Source organism: Fundulus heteroclitus, chromosome 2 (assembly GCF_011125445.2).
Source record: "Fundulus heteroclitus isolate FHET01 chromosome 2, MU-UCD_Fhet_4.1, whole genome shotgun sequence".
Lineage (NCBI taxonomy): Eukaryota > Metazoa > Chordata > Actinopteri > Cyprinodontiformes > Fundulidae > Fundulus > Fundulus heteroclitus.
Window position 1 is genome coordinate 25466796 of NC_046362.1, and position 21418 is coordinate 25488213.

At 42.2% G+C, this 21418-nt stretch overlaps 1 protein-coding gene across 1 annotated transcript in view; it reads left to right on the forward strand.

The window, feature by feature from the left end:
- The first annotated feature begins 337 nt into the window (after positions 1 to 337).
- Positions 338 to 21418, forward strand: part of brsk2a (BR serine/threonine kinase 2a) — a 257881-nt gene continuing 236800 nt past the window's right edge. The window contains exon 1 of the mRNA XM_036151527.1: positions 338 to 798. Coding sequence (XP_036007420.1) covers positions 705 to 798 — 94 coding nt within the window. The 5' untranslated portion in view covers positions 338 to 704. The remainder of the gene's footprint in view (positions 799 to 21418) is intronic.

Consider the following 21418-nt stretch of genomic DNA (forward strand, 5'->3'; position numbering starts at 1 on the left):
AGAGCTTGGAATAGGTCCTCCTCCAGCATGGTACCAGGTTCCACAGGTGCTTGGTAATGAGTGACCGTTTGATTCAGGTGTTTTGAACCAGGTCAAGCTCTAATGCGTGCAGGCCACCAGCCCTACATGGCTCACTTTGGACCGCACTGTAACAGAAGTGAACTGCGTTTGTTCAGGTTTGGTTCTAATGGTGTATGCTGCTCGCATACGCACGTAAATTAATTTAAACTTTCAAGATCACAACTCGCAACCGTGCTTAGAAGCTGGAGGGGGTCAGTGGAGACCGCTTCTGCTCTTTGATTGGCTGAAACCACTGCTGATCATCCAAGGGATGCTCGGCAGCACCTCCCACAGACGCACAGCGGCAGCGCTGCTTTTCTTTTTTTTTTTTTCCTCTTCTTTTTTTTTTAACCCCCACAATGATATTCAAGACACTTGCGACTCGCCTGCGACTGTAGAGCGAGCGAGAGAGAGAGAAAGAGAGAGAAGGGGGGAAAGCACCCAGAAAAAGAGAGAACCTTACCTCCTCAAATAAAAAAAAACGAGTGAGGTAGGTAGGAACCAAGAGGCAGAAGAAGCGAGAGGAAGAGAAGAGGCTGTGGAGTTTAACAGAGAGGCAGCAGCGGCGGCTCGGAGCTCCAGCGAGGAGTGTCTAATTGCGTGCGCTTTATTAGAAAGTGTCCAATTTTAACCGCAGATTCGACATGTCATCGTCGGGGAAAGACAACAGCGGTGCCCAGCACGCCAATTACGTGGGACCTTACCGTTTGGAGAAGACGCTCGGGAAAGGACAGACAGGTTAGTTGGGACAGGCTGGCTGTCCGCACCCCCCCCCCCTTTTAAATCTCTTTAATTGCACAATTTGTTTTCCACGCACTCCCGCGGGCGAGTTGTGCGCTCCGGTGTGTGCAGGTGACGGGCAACTAAACGCTCCAGTTACGAAACACCTGCCCGGTCCCTTTGCGTGACATGACACTGGGGCGGTTTGTCATTTATTTTTTGCGGTGATCTGACACAATCGTTGTCCACGCAGAGTGGGTGATCGGGAAAATGTGTCTTGATGTTTGCTTTACATGGGTTTCCCTGTTTGTGCGTTGGCGTCGGACCGAATCTGCGTGCGCAAAAAAAGCGTCCAACAGCAGACATGATGACAGCGCGACGGGCAGGGAAAAAAAAAAAAAAAAAATCAACTTTTTTTAAAACGTGTGTGTGTCTGTGTGTGTGCGTGGGTTATCTGGGACGTGCTCCTCCTGCTTGTTTGCGCACCGTGCGAGGGTTCTGTGATTGGAGCACAACGCCGTTAATCCCGATTTGCCTGATACATTGATCTATTCTTAGTCTGCAGGCATGCAAGGATACAGAGAGAGAGAGAGAGAGAGAGGCAAGCGTTTCTCCCACAGGCAGCGAATGCAATCCTGAGCAGAACATCCCACCTTGCCACAACATGGGCTTCTTGCAGAGCCACACTAATCTATATTCATACACCCCACCAGGGGATGCGCCCGGGCTTCCTGAATGAGAAACGCATGCTTTCTGTCAAGCCTGGGCAGCGGTGACGGTGCATTTTCCAAAGTTGCATATAGCACATGTGCCGTACAGTCAGTGATGGGGAGAGGATGCCCTGGGAACAGGAGCTGGTAATATGTCTTGCTCTCTGAGGAGACGCTTGTGTGTGCGTGTGTGTTCCAGTGCAGCTCCAACTGGACAGCAAGAATGCCCCCCTGGTCAAAATAAGGTGCAGCAGAGCCATGTGAACAGATGAGGGGCAGGTACAGCCCCTGCCTGTGGATGTGTGTAGGCAGAAAATAGCTTGGCTGATTGCAGCATGCTCTCTCCTAAGGCTCACCATGCTTTAAAATGAGAGGAGAGAGTTGGACTTTTCCTCTGCTCTGCCTCTATGGGTAGATTTTCCTCCCATCTGCTGTCTAAAATGGCTACAATAGGCGTTACTTTCCCCTGCTCGGTCCAGCTGGTCACGCTGAGCTGCCATGTGTGTAAAATGTTTTTTTTTTTTTTTTTTTTGCTGTTGTGCACCCCTAAACAGTATGCTTTCCTCCAAATATTCTCCTGGTCACTTAATTCACCTGATTTTCCCCCTGCTTACTGTTCTGGGTGTTGTCAACGCTGTGTGTCACGCTGTATGGGTCCGCTGTTAGAAATGATGCCTTCGTTGCTTCATGGAGAAACTGCGTGCACTTTCCCTCTAACCAAATCTGCAAATGTTTGCACATTTTTTGAATAAAAGTTGTTTTTTGTACCCCTGTTGTGTGATTCAACGATTCAACAGTGGAAGTAGGCACGTGCTAACTTCCGATGTCGAGGAATACCAGGGTTCTGAGAGGTTACGGTCATAAAACTACAAAGATTTTCGGGTCAAGTGTTGAAGTGGCTAGAGTTTGTTTTTCTGTCTGTTTGGAGAAGGGCTGTGCTCCCATCTCTCCAACCCGTTGCTGCTCACCGCTGGTCAGCTGGCGCTAAATAGGCTACTGTATTTCCGTTGTGAGACAAAGTTTGCCGAACTTGCTTGCCACTTTATTAAGTACACTCGTCAAGAATCAGTTGGCCAATCACACGGGAGCAGCTCATAGATTTAGGCACATGGACGTGGTTGAGACAAGTTGCTGAAGTTCAGACCAGTCACCACAACGAGGGTTGAAGTGGCTTTGAAGGGTTGCTGGTTAGAAACTGCTGATCCATGCGGACTTTCATGCACAGCCACCTCTCAAATTTCAAGACAGAAATTGAAGGTAAACAAACGACTCAAGTGGGTTGTGTCGTGGTGGGTAAAGTTTCTTGCTGACGTCCCAGCAGAATGGACGGACTTGTGAAAAATGATTTATAAAAGGCAGCTGTTGGTCAAATAAACAATACAACAAAGGCATGTGAAATACCCTGTCTAAATCCAAAACGATAAAAGATTGGGGGGAAAAAAATGCCTTGAACTGGCCCCAAAGTATATTTTCAGCTTAGAAGTTAGCTTGAAGTAGCTCACCACCATCAGGGTGTGAATAACTGGCTGTAAAGAGCTTTGGGGTCCTTGGACTTGATAAAACGTTGTACAAGCCATTTACCTTTTTTTGAATTTGGTGAAAAACATCAAAGCATGGATCTTTCCCGCCTTGTCTCAATGGTTAAGTTGGGTGGCAGTGATACGATGTGTTAACTATTACTATTTTTAATTTTTTTTGGCACTCTTTGGACCCTGCCTAGCACCAGCTGAGGATTCCTTAAATGTCACAGCCTGAGTGTTGTAACTGGCCATATCCAGATTTGTATGACTACTGTATCCATCTTCTGATGCCTACTTAAAGCAGGATGTTGCATCATGTCCACAAATCGTAAACTTTTTTTTTTTTTTAAATGACAATGAGCTCACTGTACTCTAAAGGCCTTCCGTCACCAGAACTCAAAATAAGTATGGGGTGGTATACTGCCATGCCTATATTGATCAAACATCTCTTAAGAAATATTCTGGACAGCCTCCTCATTTTATTTTTTCTTTACTTGCCAAAGGAGCTCTCATTCAGTCAGACTCATCTTGCTTTCTGATTGCCCACTGCAGCTTCCCTAATGGGTGTTTGTGCTAGTATTGAGCTGGTATCGTCTGCTGGGTACAGACGTTTAATTATGTGGTGTCACTGAGATCATCGTCTCTGTTCACGGGAGAGCTGGGGCCAACTCTGATGGATTCTTTTTTTTTTTCTTCCCATGCTCACTTCAGATGTTGGATCCATAACGGTGTAAGAATGCAACCTGCAGGTCAGACGGACATATGTGACACAGAGAGAGTTTCAGGGCACGTTCATGTGGCACACCTGTGGCTGGAGTTTTCGCTTACCTTGTTTTTCTACTTTTGTAGAAAAGTCTTTGTGTCATGTCGGAAAAATAATTTGGTCACTGGCATCCGAGTTGTTTGCCCGTGCCAGATGTATTCAGATTAATGAATGTGTCTAACATCCATTTGCCCATTAACCATTTGTTAATCTGTCAGATCTTTTTCCCAGGCCCCCACGAACAGGGTTGGCCTGGCAACTGTGTTTGCCCAATGGGCCTGGCTCGATCATGACTGGCAGCAGGGACTGTCCAGTGAGCTAAATCCCCTGCGAGAGTTCCCAGGCCAGGGTTGGCTTGTATTAAGGGAGGAGGGAAAGCGGAAGACTTCTTTCTTGATCTGGCTCTTCAGCTCAGGAGTTGCGCAGGTCCTTTTTTCATTAAGTGATTAGAGCGTGTCCTGAGTCACACTCACGGCCGCCATGGCAGTTCTCGTTTGGATCCTGATCTAATCCGCGCAGCTCTCACTCGCACCGTTCACGTGGCCCGAAGGTTGCATAGGCTTCCCTATCGTGGCTTAGCACCTTAGCGATTCTTTGTCCCCCGTACAGCATGTCTCGCATACAACAGGTGACATTTACCATTGTTTCCTCGCTAATAAATGCATGGTAACGATGTCTTCTCCCAAAGGCTTGTCCAACTGGCTTTAGCAAGTATTTTTTAAAGTGGAGACCATCATTTCCCTTTAGCTTCTGCAATGTGTTTTATGACTCCTCCTTTGTCAGGTGTGCATTCAGGCCTGAAAAGGTCTATAGATATGGAGTGTCTGCATGGCTGCCTGCTGATTGGCTTTGAATCTGTGGAAGAATACGGCCTGTCTTTCTGTGGTTGATTGGTAGAACCTATTCAATATTTTCTTTCCATTTGATGGATTTTGTGCAGGTTTTCTATTGTATACGGTAAAGGGAAACATGAAAACATCATGACTGCTGATGTTTAAAGCGACTGGGCTGCACCTGACAGGGACGTTGCCTTGATATGTGGGGCCAACCTTAACATGTGGTTGAGCAATCTGACCCTTGTTATTTAAAGGAGCAATAAGCAAAATTTCAATATTTTTAGATAGAGCCAATCAAGTAAATAACTGAAAGTAATATTACTGATGGACTATGGTATGACTTCACACCGCAGCTCTGTGTTTTTTTTCCAGTCTCTTGTTTACATACCTGGGCTGCATGTTGGATGTGCTTGGAGCGAGAGGCGTGGCTTGTCATACATCTTGTTTTGGTGTACAGAGTCCTCAAGCACCACCTAGTGGTGAAATATCACTTATTGCTCCTTTAAATATCCAAACTGCTGAAATATATTCCGTTATTAAAAACTTAGAAGACCTTTGGTGACCCATCAAATGCTGTATTATTGTTTTGATACATGCATAAAAAAATATAAAGAAAATGTCTTATTTTTTGGGGTGAGCTGGTTGAGGTTGTATACAATATAGGTATGAGTCTCTAATGGAATGATCCTATGTTTTAGGTTTAACTCTTAACTAGGACACCATTAAAGACAGAAAAGTCCAAGATGCAAACAAAGGCATGAAACTTAATATAACTAAGACACAAAATTAAATCGTTTTAGGATTTCACTTTTTCTTCAAATCTCCCAGAAAAGGTGTCATTGAATGTTATGGCGTTGTGGTATAAATGCCCAATCAGCACCCCCTAAACTTCATGGATGCTGTTTTTTTTTTTTTTTTTTTTGCAAAAACTGAACAATTGGAGCTGTTTTTGCAAAGGGGAAGAGCTAGTTAATATAAAATGGGTGCTCATAATGTTAAGACGTAATGGTAGGGTTGCAAGAAAAGGCGGTACATGATATCATGAACACATGAGCACACCTGTCAAAAAAATATTTTAAAGAAAGATCCAGCTTGGGTCTGAGTTTGTGCTGCGCAGGTTCGATCCCCTGGCTCAGCACTTAGGGAGTTCGTCCTGCAAATGGCGGGTTGCCGGTTCGATCCCCCATTGCAAGGGGCGACAGTGGCGCAGGGGTCTAGACTCCTAACTCTTTAGCTTAGCGCTCACAGGAAGCTACGAAGTGGATGCAGACTTTAGCATTATATTTTTGTTTGTTGCTGTTCCGAGTAGGTCAACAAGATATCAGGAAAACGTGACGTGCAATAGTATGTGTGAATATCGTGATTATGATCTAACTTGTGACAAAGGTGTTATTGTCTTTCTTCTTTGGGATTATTATAAACATAAACCTTTTGGTAGTGAGCGTTCTGACCACCTACTGGCCACAAATTACATTCTTTGTCAACTGCAAGAGTTGTTACTACAATACTGTGATATGAGCGATAAATATAAATGTATTGAGGCTTTTTCAATACTCTTGTAACAAAGTCCACAGTAAAAACTATCTGTTGTCCTGAGTTAACTGCTCAGGACAACAGACGTATTACTTCTAAGTAGGAAAGGAAGTAGGAGTCTCAACGAAAGATGCAACAGGGTGTCAAGCTTACAGAATAATAGCTTACTTCTCCAGATGAAGTCATAGGCTGGCAGCAACTGGGATGCATTTCACTAGAACTGCTTTAGTTTGATGTGAAGTGGGACGGCATTAGCATGCACGGTATTCTTTGCACTCCTTCTCATTTATGTACATGTTACATGCTTAAAACACCATTCATCTCGTCGTCTGTCTTTCCCTACCAAGCATCAGTTCTGCGTAGCAAAGGTTCATTAGCTAAGGTAGCTCTAATTTAAAATCTGCAGCTTGAACGTCTCCATCACAGCAGGACTCGCTGTGGCGTTCGTCTGGTTTTACAGAATCCTGAAGCTTTGTTTGACAAATCTGAATATGCTGGATTTGTGATTTTGCCAGTGCTGCAACTGAAGACTGGCTGAATAACTGCTTTGTTTCCTAATGTGTTGAAGGGGGGGGGGGGGGAGGGGGACTTCCTTGAGTTGCCTTTACTTTGTTCCTGCGAGCTGTTTAACAGTGAAACAGAAGGCCTATTGTCTGGAAAACATTGCATTTTAATCCTGTGTAAATCTGAATCTTTTTTTTTCTTCTACCCTTGTATGTTGACAGACTGAGAGTTGGGGATGGATGTGCAGCATCTTTGATTCTTTTTGTGACCCTTTTATATTGACATATCGCCTTCAAATTGACTGTTCATCTGACGAAATGCTTTGGGATGTTTGTCTTGATCTCCTTTTTTTTTTCTTCCTCTTAAGCACTCCCTGTTGGGGTCCATCTGTTGAGGACTTTTCATTTTGGGTTCACTGCTACAAGGCATTTAAACCGGTATCCTGCTGTTCTTTGCTGTCTTCATGTCATCAAAAAGACTCGCCGAGTTGTAACTCTTACTGAGGAACTGACCGTGTGCAGCACTGGGGCTTGTTTGTGCCTTTTTCTTGTATTGCAGCGTAGGAAAACCCCTTCCTTTTTAATCTTAATGAACTTTTCTTTTTATTCATTTGCACACGCAGACAAGTGAATATATCTAAGTGAAGGAGTCTGGATGTCTGCAGCCTTGTAAAACCGTTGATGCGACGTCGATATATAACCGAGGTACGGTCGGCGCGAGAAATCCACACTAGGTACAGAATATTCCTCGTGATGACAAGTGAGAGGGGTATGTTTAGTCAATGCTGTCAATGAAAAGTCACTTGGCAAATCGACGGAAAAGTATTGCCTTTCAGTGAACATGCATGTGTGCCGTGCAGCTGCTTCTATTCTTGTTGACCCGATGCTTTTGTGCTGTTAAAGATGCTCCTCAAACGGGCATATATCCCCCCCAGTCATGTTCGCAGTATTAATGGGAAGAAGTTGCCAGCTCTGATCTGAGATCGCTGAGTGTGTGTGTGTGTGTGTGTGTGTGTGTGTGTATGTGTGTGTGTGTGTGTGTGTGGGGGGGGGGGTTTAGAACTAAAAGTCTGCAATTATAGACCCGTGTTGTTCATGGGCTTGTTCAAACATTCAGGTCAGAGAAGCCCTGACCCAAAGGCTGTTCCGTGTTACTCCCAGCTGGGTTGCTCACCATGTTAGCGGAGTCTGGATGAGAGCTGCGGAGCAGGAAGCCAAGTCGGCAAGGTCTCAGCTGCTTCACTGTCTGGTTAGGACCGCAGCTTGACTCCCTCAGCCCTGAAATGCATCCTAAATGGTGGGACGCCGGCGTGCCTGTGTTTCAGCCGCCTATTCTGTCTGTTTATTGTTTTAAACTTGTATAACAGGAGTTGCAATGCTTAATTCCACGTGTATTTTTGGAACTGAATTGAATTTGTGAACTATTCTTAATGCTCCCCTGTATGTGCGGTACAGACGCAGTGCATGATGTTCTTGTTTCCAGGCATATCCATACAGAAGCTGTACCCTTTTTTTCAAATCTGGAGTTTCTCATCAAATTTTGCTGTTTGTGACTTCTTCCGTGGGTTACGTAATTAGGATTGTCTCCCTTATCCTCCATGCTCCAGCTCTCTTGTTTCCTCTGGCCGGTCCAGATTCTTCCAGGGACTCAGTCATGTGGTAAATCAGACAAGACCTCGGTGGAATTGCATCGATTGGGAGGAATGTATGTAGCCAATGATTTTCAGAGATTAATGATGAGGAAAGAGGTGTAGAAATGGGGGAGGAGCGAGGCGGGGCGAAGGCTGGGAGACGGAGCGGGAGTAGAGACGGGAGGGAAGAAAGCCTTGAACTGCGAGAGGATGAAGTGGCCCTGAACGTTGTGACTCTGGTGGAGGTTATTAATTAAGGGAACGTATTGATCATCTTCTTCATTACTCTTCGCCCCTCCTTGATTTTTCATCTCTCTATTGCTGACCTCTGTGGGAGGAGGGAGGGGGGGGGGAAGTGCTCAATCTTTAGATGGGAGGTCAGTGAATAAGTGAAGGAGGGCTAGAAATATCTCAGTGGGTGATCATGAATAAGTGTGTTTAGGTTTTTTTTTTTTGTGTGTGTGTGTGTGTATTTTTTTTGGACAGGCTCCATCGCTTCCTATTTGGTTCCCAACCTAACCCAGCGCGCCCGCTGTCGCTTCTTCTCCGCCGCGTCACGTAGCGCGTGGGGAACGAGGTTAGGACATCAGAGTGCCATGGTCCATTTCCCCCAAGTCATACCGAGACACGCCATACTCACACACTCCACTTCGTCTATTTTGCCATCTGTCAAGGTTCCCGCTTTTGCTCGGGCTCCTGTGTTTTCCCTAATGTGATTTTTGTCTGGTGTTACTTAGAATTTCACACTTCTTCTTCTTCTTCTTCTACTTCTTTTCCAGAGTGGAAAGAGGGGAATGCGAGTGGAAATACATAATTTTTGTTTTTCATGCTGTTGCAAACTCTCATATTTATAAAGTGCATGACTTTGCGCTACAGACAAACAAGTCGAGAGCTGACTTTTTTTTTATTTTTATTTATTTTTCCAGCCCTTGTTTCACGCTGCAATGTAGTCATCCAGTCAAGTTGGACGTCTTTTCTTTAACTTTGGCCTTGTAAGACATATAGTATAGAGTATTAAACGTCTGTGTACACAGCGGTGGGCTTAATCAGCCTGTCTCTCTCCTCTTTCACCCAGTTGAGATTAACCCTTGCTCAGCCACTTGTCTGGCTCAGACTGTGAGAATACCGGGGTTGGTTGCCAAGGTTGGTTGCCTGGTTGTCATGGTTTCCCTGCTTCTTGCTGGTTCCCAGTCTTCCCTCCTGAAGGAAGAAAGGAGGTACTCCCTCCTGCTCCCGCTCCTGTCAAATCACGCCGTCTCCATCCACGGCTCTAATTTCGCTCCCTCTTCGGCTTTTTTTAAGGTGGCTGCCGTCTGAAGGTAGCGTCAGAGCGATCGCGTGGGCCTCAAGCTGTGCGATTACTCAGCTTGTAGGATTCGTTTGCTTGCTGTGTTTATTTAATAAATGAGCGCGCGAATCAGCGTAATAAAATAGTTTTCACATGTACGCGGCGTGTGCACACATGCCTATAGTGGCTGTGTGCTCAGACATACGGCGGTGGATCAGACCGGCTTGCCCTGCTCTGTGCTCTGTGTTGTGTTCCCATTTAAATCTGGGAGATTAGCACATGTGGAGAGCCTCAGATTTAGTTGCCATCAGCTCAGCTAGCCTTGGCAGGCTTTCCTCAGAAATAGGGAGGCACGAGGGGGTGGGGGTTCTTTTATGAGCCTCCCCACCACTCCAGCGCTGCCTGTGCCTCTGAACTGTACCTTATCCTTTATCAGATACGTGAGTGGGCCTGTGACCTTGACTTTGGCGCAGTTTTTCTGCCATTTCTTATTCATGCAAGAGACACATGGGTGTCTCTGTCATTTGCTGGGCAATATCACAAAACAATTGCTGGAGGCCCACTATTATTGCAGGGTCCAGCCTCTAATTTGTGATATTTTCCAAATTATCAATCTTTCTTATTTCAGATTTTACTGACAAATTGCCAAACTGTGGCTGATGAGATTATACTATAGATCAGGTGTGTCCAAAGTGTGGCCCGGGGACCATTTGCTGATTATTTATTTTATATTATTTTATATTATTTATTATTTTATATTATTTATTTTCTTAAATTTTTTTTGTGGCCCCCGAACTGCATTTCAAGAAAGAATTTGGGCGACCAGCCCTGGTGGCTCACGCAGATGGAAACCTTTTATTTTTAACTGGGGCAACATTATTGTTAATGACTTTAAATCTTACAATTAAGTGATAGTTCCAACACAAAATATTTGTCTTTTAATAACCACACTTTTTACATTCTCTTTAATTTCGGACCACGATTATCCACTGACTTTTACTCAAATGCAGACTTTGGTGTAATAAGACCTGATTAGAATTTATTAAAAGTAGATAAATACAGATGGTTTCAAACAATCATATTTTGCACAGCAGGTTGAAAACAAACCTTTTTTTATTTATTTTTTTTGGCTATATCATTTATTTTTTATTTATTGTTTGACCCGCGAGTGCTTTCGAGTTAACAATTTAGGCCAAAAGTTCGGCTTGTGGACCTATCTATCCATCTACCTGTGATAGATAGATAGATAGATAGATAGATAGATAGATAGATTAGATACTTTATTGATCCTCTAGGGGAAATTCAGGGATCCCCTAAGCTTACCGGTGAAAACCTAACATTTATCAAATAACCAAGCATTAAATGTTTGAACAAGTGAGCAATGCCTGGAAATCCAAATGTTAAGATTTCATAAAAGCTCAAACTGTGATAAATAAGCTGACGATTAACCAAATACATATAATAGTGCTGATGGTGATAATAATTCCCTCAGTCTCTTTCCCGATGTCCATGCAAGGTGTCAGCGGGCAGCATAAATGACCATCTCGGGGACCCCCTGCCGTCAACTGTGTTGTTATAAAGTCTGATGGCTGTTGGAAGGAAGGACCTCCTGCGCCGCTCAGTCCGAGATCTCAAGGAGATCAGCCGCCCACTGCGACTGCTGCGCTGCTCTTCCAAGATGTTATGAAGTGGGTGTCTGGCATTGTCCCTGATGACCAGCAGCTTGCTCACCATGCGCTGCTCCACCACGGTCCCCAGTGGCACCGGGCTCACTCCAGTCACTGACCCAGCCTTCTTCACCAGCTTATCCAGCCGCCCGGCCGGCCTTTCTTTGTGTGATGCTGCCTCTCCAGCAAAAAGCAGCAAACATGAGGATGCTCGCTATGCGTTTGCGCTAGGTGAACCCTAAATTAGATTGAAGTTCTAATTTCAGACGCGTCTACGCTCCTGTTTAGCAGGGAATGAACGGGAAAACATCCTGTGTCAAAGTTCACTTCCGGAAGTATCCCAAAATAAGAGTCGTCGAAAATAAAGCGCCATGGATGATGTAGTTGCGACAAGCTAAGAAACAAAGATATGCGATTTCTAATCAGATATGGGCAAGACACAGACCTTTGTTACTAATAATTTAATACCGTACCCATATATTACTGGCAATTTGTCTTTCTTTAATTGTCCTATATTAAACTTTTTTTACTCCATCATGATACACTGAAATCGGGGACATTTCCGGGAACAGCTTTTGCCAGGGACTGGTCATCCAAAATGGGGTCTGTCCCCGGAAATTGTGGACATCTGGTCACCCTACCAGAGGGGCGGAGTGATTTTACACACTTGGGAAGAATATGTAATACGCCTTTATAATCTGGTGTGTCGAATATGTGGACAAAGACACACAGACACGTAAATTCACAGTGTGTTTTATAATCCGATGCGCTCTATGGTCCGAAAAATACGTTATAGGCCCGGTGTAGCATGTAGAGGACGGCATCGTCCACTCCAATCCTAACTGGACTTTTAGGACCTGAATCTCAGGTGATGAAGAAGCAACCTCTCCAGCGTCTTCATGATGTGTGACATGAGGGCCACCTGTCTGTAGTCATTAAGCTTGGCTGGACGCCCAACTTTGGGTACCGACACGAGACACGATGTTTTCCACAGGACTGATACCGTTTCCATCTGTAGACCGGAGCTGAAAAACCTCCAGGACAGCTCAGCCAGTTGGTCAGAGCAGGTATTCAGCAATCTGGGACATACATCAGGACCAGCAGCAATTAAATCATGTGAAACATCACATAATCTAAATCATTTTATTAAGCAAATATTTATACTGCTGCTAAAATAATTCAACGTATTAATTCATTATTGTTCCTTTTTTAAAGTTTCTGACCAGTCCAATTTTGTTCTTGTGAAGGAGCTTTTGTTTTGAGTAGCTTTTTTTGAGCCAGCTGATTTGGGGGCAGCACTGTCTCTGGCATCTCAGGACGTAGGAACTGTGAACTCCTATTGTTTGAAAACCCTACTTGTTTAAAACCTTGGTTTATCTTAATGACAAAAACAGGCCCATGATTACAGACAATATTTCGTTTATGAGCACAAGATAAGATTCAAAAAAACAAAACAAACTGAGAATCTCTTTTGACTTCAGTGCTAAAGTTTTCACAAACTGTGTGAAAGGTTATTTAATCACTTTAGAATGATTCAGTTGTGGTTTGAACTGTGATTTTCAAAACATGGTGGTCTTAATATCAAGAGCATAATAAATGTTTTTTTGTGTTTTTCATCATAATAAAGAGTTCATGAATCTCAATTTGTTTTATTTATTTATTTTTATTTAATGTGGAATTGGCCAGTTCCAGTTTAAGGTTGAATTACTTTATACTTTAAAGCAGAGATAATGAAATGTAGCACACGTTCTTCAATAAAACCAGTCCGATGGTCTTGTAGTTTGTCGGGATGGAAGCTTTGAATCAGTTGCAACTTAAGAACTAATTCCCTTCTCACTTCAAAGTAAGTTTCAAATCACAATACAAAATGGTGTCAAATATAAAGTACTCTTCTTTTTTTCTGGTGCTCATAATAATATCTTATATTTGTTTACAAAGAAAAAAACAAGACAGACTTCACTTAGGCAAAAGAGATTGTGGAATTTTAATATTTCCCTTAGTGGGTTTTATCATTGCTTATCACCATCCAGCTCACTGACGTTAAGCCTTTTCTTTTTTTTTAGATGTACATCTATTCATTGAAACCTATTAGCTGAGCCGAGTACCTTCTCGTGGCACATTTCATTATTTCCCCACTATACATCCATGGGGATCTCAGCTCCTGATAAACAAGGTTCAGGAATGAGAGATGCTTTAAAGTGCCAGTATCCTTGCTCACGGAGTTGTGTGCTCAAGCTGTAATTAGCTAAGGCACCACATTAGGAAACCTTTTTGGAGCTGGGCTGCACCTGACGCCTGCGTGCATAATTTATTCATTATTTTTAACATTCGGCAGGCCAAATGGGATGCTTTTGTGCTGTATAGGTTATTAATTAGATTAGATTGATTAAACTTTGCTAGGTCATCTTGTTACTTCAGAGCAGGATTCTGAGTGTTATTACAGACTAGTTTATTTATATATATGTGTATATAATAAGTTATTCAGTAATACGTATACTGAATAACTTAAGTTGCGTGAGCCCGTGAACCAGCAACTCCCTTTGGGTTTTTTTTCCAGGAAAACAAACACTAATGAAATTGAGTTCAATTAATGAGTGCAGCACATACCAGATGGCTGAGACAGGGTAATTGTGATGCATTCAGAGTTTTTAATGGCAAGCTATTTGTTTTACCATCTCTTATGGGTACAAAAACAACAAACAATGCCCTTGCTTGAAACACCTTTGATGTTTGTCTGGGCCTGTGTAGTATTAGGGAAATCGCTTCTCTACAAACCCAGAGACCTGAACTGGATGCTCCTCTCTGTGACTGCCTGCTAAACTTGGCTAAAGGAAAGTCAGTGATCAGCTTGTTGGACAACAAATAAATATTTTATTGCGTCATTGAACATTGTGGAGGATTAACATGTTCTTTTGTTGAGAAACAATGGAAGCTTCATTTTGCAGTTCAGTTATGTAATTGGCAGGATTGAAGGAGTGGCGAAAAATACAGATCTAGTGTCAGTTGATCAAAGAAAGGGTAAATGCTTTGAGCCGGCTGCCCGGTCCCATTCGCTGTCCTTTCAACGCGATGTGATAATAACTGGAAAGGACATTTTGATTCAGAGAGTCCAGAATGCTTACTTGTGATTTTTTCCCCCCTTTGGCCTATATTTTAGGTTCAGGCAGTGCTGGCTGCTCTAAAATCCTTTGCTTTGTAGTGGTTTGGCTTATCAAAATTCTTCAGGATAAAGCTTTTAATGGAGCTAGCACACTCTCCTTTGATTGGCTGAGGGTCCACCAACCAGTACTCAACTTTCTCTCTTCACTCTGATGCCACATCTACAACAGGGAAACTTGAAGTCTAAACGGTTAATTCCTTTGCAATGGAAAATGAACAGTTTGTGAACGCTGTGACTCGGTGCTCATGTTGGAGTCCGTGCTGCATGTTCTTGTTTAAAGCGGACTTATCACTTTTCAGTTCTTGCTTTTCACTTTGAAATCATCCAGTTATTGTCTGTATAAAGTGGAACTGCAATGCTTTGGTGTGAATTCCTCGTTAATTTATCCCCACATTCCCCCTTTTTACCTGTGTTCTAAGGTGCGTCTGGGAGCAGTTTTATTTTGGTGCGGTCTCTTTAAATCTAAAGGAGGCACTTTACAACACCCCCCCAGGTCGCAGAGCGGTCCTCTTCACCCCAATGGGCAATTTATGTAGTATGCTGGAGGACCGTGTAATGAACAATCGAACGTTTTTACTTATCCACTTGTAGCTTCGGCATTCTTCAGCTCGGACTAGAAAATCGCTCTGAGAAATAAAAATGATGGATTTGCGAGAAATGGCAAGCTGGAAGTCCGTGACCTTTTTAGCGGTTTTGCAGCAAATACTGTGATGTAATTGTTCAAAAAAACATAATAGAAAACTGAATGCCTTGGAATGAAATTACCCACAAATAATATAAAGATACCTATACGCAGCACCTAGACAGACAAAAAGAGGAGTTTGCATGATGTCTTCCTCTTGCTCCCCTTAACGGGCTCTCTGGAGAAACAAAACTAAAATAAAAATTAAAAAAAACAGAAGGGGGACATCCAGACCAAAGAATTGTTTCTCAGGCTTTTCTGGGGGAGGAAAACATAAGTCATGGCAGTAATGCATCGCTCAGGTTCATTGCCTCCCGTTATTCAAATCCAGCATATGCAGCTGCGTTGATGCACAGTTGCACATTACACACACACACACATGCACACACACACACACACACACACACACACACACACACACACAGATATGAATGTACTGTCTGCGCCTGACTGCTGTAGAGCTCATACATCACCACTGGAGGAAATGCAGCCATGGCAGGAAGAATCGCTCCGGGCAGCTCTGGAAGCTCGACACACACACACTGATACACCATTCCTCATGCCTTGCGGGACATTTGGAAAGCTAGTCAAAACTGTCCTCAGCTACCTGTCATTAAAGGTACATTCTGAAGTTCTTTTTTTCCTTCTAAAATCAACATTAATGCTGTGTGACTGACTGGCATTGCATTGGTAAACTTTGTCTTGTCAGTGCTTCTATACGAGTAACAATACCAACACAGGGGCATGCTTTTATGTGGCATGGGTGTTACTGTGGCCCTTTCTGAGCAGGTTTGTGTTTTGATTGGTCAGCTGTCTGCTCCCACTACTATTTTGACGTATTAATATAATGCATGTGGACGAAGGCTTTAATGAGTAGCTGTCCATTTGGCTATGCATTTACGCAGGTCTGTGGGGCACTGTGTGAGTCATGTATTGGAGGGATCATTATGGCTTTTAGTCTAACGTGCTTTGGTTGACTTGCATCAGCAGATCCTGCTGCTCTTCTGTCGAAAATGCAGATCTAATGGAAAGGCTTGAAACTAAACATTTAACTCCTGAGATGAGATGATAGATATGAAGTTAAAAAATACAATTCTATTTTAGGAGAATAATCCCAAACCAGACTGTTTTTAAATATATATTTTGTGATTTATTTATTTATTTTTATTCTAGTTCTGAGGTGGTCCTAATGCCAAGAAAAGCAGTGAAATTCTCCCATTTTTTTGTTTTACATATGAAATAAAAGCTTAAATCTCATTATTTTAAAAATGGTCTGTTCAGAAAAGAAACATCCCATTCAAATTTGAATGGGACAGTGTAACAAATGTTACCGTATTCTAATTTGCCATATATTCTGGCACATCAAAGAAGCTTTATATTGGTCTGAACACAAGAAAATGTGGAAGATTTTATGAGGCATCAAGTCACATTTCAAGCTTTATATTTTTGAGATGCTCCCAGTTTGAATAGTGGTCACGTATTTAGTTTAGGGGAATTCAGCATTCAACTATATCAGGATAGAGCATGTTTCTTTTGCTGTGACGTCACCATCTGTTTTAAAACAAAAAACATATTTAAGAATCAACTGACTATTTAGGAATTATATTTCAATTATCTGAGGGGCTCCAAGTGAACATATAATTATGAACTGATTTAGTCAGAAAGTAGGTCATGGAATGCGTTTCCTTTTCAGGTTCAAGCATCTGGCATTACGAGGTGAGTAAATCCTCATCAGTGCAGAGGGTGTTTGCGTATTCTGTTTTTTAGATTAAGTACTGTTGGATAATTGCTCCAATACTTGAATAGCAACATAAATGCTGTAGCAGAGACACACATGCAGAATGGGTGATGACAGCTAAGGTGTTCATACTACAGATTTGTTTTCAACATGACGAATAATCTATGGTGTCTTGGCTGGTTATGTGTATGTTACAGGTTTATATAAGTGAAAGGGCTATGCTGGAGTCTTATATTAATAAGCAAATATTCCTGCATTATTGAAATGCAAGATAGACAGCTATAGGGTGGGATAGGTGCATTTTATATTTTTTAAATTGAGACCATGCATGTTGCATGTTTGTTTCCATTGTTCATAAAAATGTAGACTTACTGGACAAGATGGTGTTTAGGACAAACCTTGATGGGAATTCGGGACATTTCAATCTCATGAGATCATTTGAGTTTATTTCACCCTTATTAATTACCTGATTTTCTGCGTGTCCTATCCTCCAAGTGATTTATGCTGTTCAATTCAAACAAACACCCAAATTGATACGCGACTTCAAATTTTCTCAATTAACATTTTCAGTGAATGACTGAAGTCGATGAAATAACTTCCTTTCTATGAACAATCTAAACTGATTACTCTAGGTTTTAATAGAAAATCATGCCATACATAAGGTAACAAATTAACTTAGATTGAAGTCGAACAATTTCCTTCAAAATTCCATTACGCTCTTCTCTTTCACATCTTGCCAGTGCCTTCGTTCTTGACCCCCATCTTCCCCCTCCTCCGCCGTTTTCTCGCTTTGTGCCTAATAGAGGTATTCCCCTGCAGCCCCCAGAACTCGTACCGCTATTCTGCTCAGGTAAGGCTCATTTCATGCAGCATGATTAGATCTCACTGGAAGCAATTCAGGGCCGGATAAGCCAGAGTGCTGTGGGCTGCCGTCCTAGCTGAAGGAATTCAATTAAATCTTTACATATACTCCCGCTGCAGTATATTCCTGCCAGTCTGCAGATACACACAAAATGCACATAAGCGTCACCGCACTCACTATTGCTAAGTACAAATGTGGGGGGAAAAAAAGCACATTCATCTGCATTAAAGCAGATTTCATTTGGCCTCCTTCTCATCTACAGCTAATCATGTTTTTCTGCAAAATTGAATAGCAAACAATTTATTTAGTGCGTCTTCTGTATTTTGTTATCTAAATATTTCACATTCAGCACTAAATGTTACCCTTCAAGGTGGGTAAAATAAACACCATTTGCTGTATTTCAACACAAGATTATGTTCGTACTCTAGGAGGTGGTTGCCTGGTGGTTAGAACAGAGTACTTGTGTCCTGGGTAGGCTACAAGTTGTCTGGTTTGAATCCCTGGGTCCCTGAGCAAGGCCCTTAGCACCAGAACGGTCCCAGTGCAATGGCAGCCCATTGCTCCCTAAGAGTTGGTTTAAATGCACAGGACAAATTTCATTGGAATGTACAAAGTTGCAATGACAAAAAAAAAGATGATGACCATGTGAGTAAATGAGATACTTTAATGTAAACGGAGGCTAACACAGCACATCTAATGAAAGAAGCATACCCTGTGTAGGCTTTTTATGGGCCCACGCTGGTAATTGCCTCGAAAGATTGATTTGAGGAGAATATATCATCATACTTTATTTAACAAACTACAAGGGAGTACAGTAATTGTAATTGGACAATGACTTAAATGTGTGCATAATTTTAACGTCCCTACTAACGTTTTATCAGCAGTAATTAAGGTTCTCTCTTTTTTTTTTTTATGCCTCACAGCATATGCTAAGAGTTTGTGGTGCCATAAGCACTTAGCATCATAAAGCAGGAGCGACGTGATGAATAAGACATTTGATTTGTCTTATTTATGAGCATAAAGTCCTCAATATGTTAAGGGAGTACAGATTCTTTAACTTTTTAGCATAATTTTAAGTCTCTCAGTAATTTATATAAGTTGTGTACAGTATAGTAGATAGTATAGAAATAAGTATAGTAGAACATAAAACACTATAGGAGGAAAAACTTATATTTTGCTATTTTTAAATTAGAGTTCACTATTGTATGGAAAGCATTAGAGATGGGAATAGAAAGTGATAAGTTTTTGGATAAAATGCAATTCAATTGTGTCATAGTTTTTGCCAGGGTTGTCAAACTCAAAACCTTGAGGGCTTGTGTCCTGCAACTTTAAGATGTGTCCCTTGCCCTGCACACCTGAATCAAATGGCTAAAAAAAAACCTCACTAGGATACAGTCGCACCTACAGCACACCTCACCACTGTCTTACAGCTCTCATACACGTCCCGCACCACTCTAACATACTTCCCTGCTACTCCAGACATTCCACGGCTCATCTCTCTACACCGCTGTCATATGCTTTCCCTAGATCTACCAGGAACATGTGTATAGGTGAAATACTGCTTATGCTTGCTTTATAACAATAATGTATGTTGTAAGATTCTCAGCCGTCCAGGAAAAAGGTTAAAAAAATAAATAAAACTGGACTTCTACTCTGAAGTTGAAGACGTTTCGCTTCCCATCCAGGAAGCTTTCTCAGTTCAAAATGTCTGGGGTAGTGTGGAGTTCCAAGCTTTATAGACCTGCAGGCGAGGCCTCGTTAGAGCTTAGATTCGTGTGTAGACTCACCTGGAACTGATCAATCCTCACAATGGAGAGTCGTTAGGCTCATCGTTAGCCTGGCTCACAGGGGGAATGTTGTGGACACATGCATGGGGTGAAACTTGGCAGGAATCAAACCTATTACTGTGTTGTAAGTTTTTGCAAGTTTTGAACCTGAGCATATAGTTGTTTTTTCGTTTTACGTAAATGGATTCCTTCACTCCTCTCTCAAACCATATGTCTTCTCTGTCCAAAATGTGAGCACTTTGGTCCTCAAAAGAGTGTCCTTTTTGGACGGCCGAGTCCTGTCTGGAGGAGGTAGCTCTCCTGTGTTGAGCCATGCGTCTGTGGAGAAGTGGTTTGGTTTCTCCAATATAAAGACCAGAACATTCCTCACTGAACTGAACTGCATACACTACTCCGCTCATCTTAGACAGAGGCTGGTCCATCCTAAGGACAAAACCCCCAAGCCTGAGGGTTTTGTTGGGTTTAAAATGTACTGGGATCTTGTGTTTAGAGAAAAGAAAAGAAGAGTTTTTCAGAGACTCCAGCAACATATGGGATGACAATTTTCTTTTTGCGCTTGTTCTTCTCTACGTTCTTTTCTGCAGTTCAGTATACAAGTCCAGTAGTTTTATTTTTTTAACAATACTGTAGCATGTAAAAAAATTTAATGATCCACGTTTCTAGTTTAGGATTATCCAGTATATGCTATTACCATCTCATATCATGGATGGTAGCTTCACACTTTATGGTCCTGTTAACTGAGATCATTCCATGTACCCTAAAAAAGCCTTGAAGATTGTTGTATCAGGAAATATGAACAGCGTGATTAAACTGTTACACTGATTTCGTTGATGTCTCATGTGTTTTAAGTAGGAAAAACGTTAGCTGCTATCAAGAAGAGTGGTTTTCATGCCCCTAAGCTTACAACTGTTTCTGTAAGACTGACAGGTGACCTGAATTTATTACTATGACGCTGCCAGTGTCGTAAAATCTCAACCTCTTATTTTCACGTCTTAATGAGACTTTATGAAATATTCAGATCTTTACCCGGAGGAGCTTATCGTACCTGTGAATTCGTCTTCCTGCATTCGCCCTCCTCTGTATTCCGTGTGCACAGCCCATTAGCAGGTATTAGCATTTTTTTGTTTGATTGCTCTTTAAGGATTTACAGATGCAGCAAGACAAAAGACAGATGCTGCCAGACATTTACAAGCGCCCGAAGAGAGATAAAATTCATGTCTGTGCACATCATTTATTATTCCAAAATTTACTGCCATAGCTGAAGGGGTCTAGACTAGATTAGGCCCATTAGACCTCCAAGGCATGTGATTGTTGACTAGTTGCATGTTGGCCTTACTCGTGTGTGTGTGTGGGTGTGTTTGTGTGTGGGGGTTCTTTTTCAGGTTCCTGCTGTCTCGGCCTTTGACTCTCTCTTTGCACAACCCTACATCTAGCAGACCTCCTAACTGAAAGGCACATCTTTCTGCTCTAGACATGCTATAAAAAGAGGAGCTACATGTGGATGAGAACACTGAGAAAAAAAACCCCTCCTCTCTACCTTCTTCTTAATGCACACTGAGTAGATTGCTGGTTATATATCCAATCAGTGCTGTAAAAGGGTTCATGATTAAAACAAACAAACAAAAAACCCTGGTCCAACATCTTTTTAACTCCTGTCGTAAAGTAGTTCACTGTAAAAAACGATCTAAAAATAAGTAAAATGTTCTTAAACTTAGTGTATTTGTCCTTGATTTGAGCAGGTAAATAAGATTGTCTGCCAATGGAATGAGTATTTTGACCCCTAAAATAAGATAATTAGACATCCTGCACTTGAAATGAGATGATGGAGATGAATTGTTCCTATTTTAAGTGCAAAATCATGTTATTTACCTGCTCAAATCAAGGACATATACACTAACTTTAAGAACATGTTATTTATTTTTAGTTCTGTTTTTGCAGTGTTGTTAGCACCCCACCCG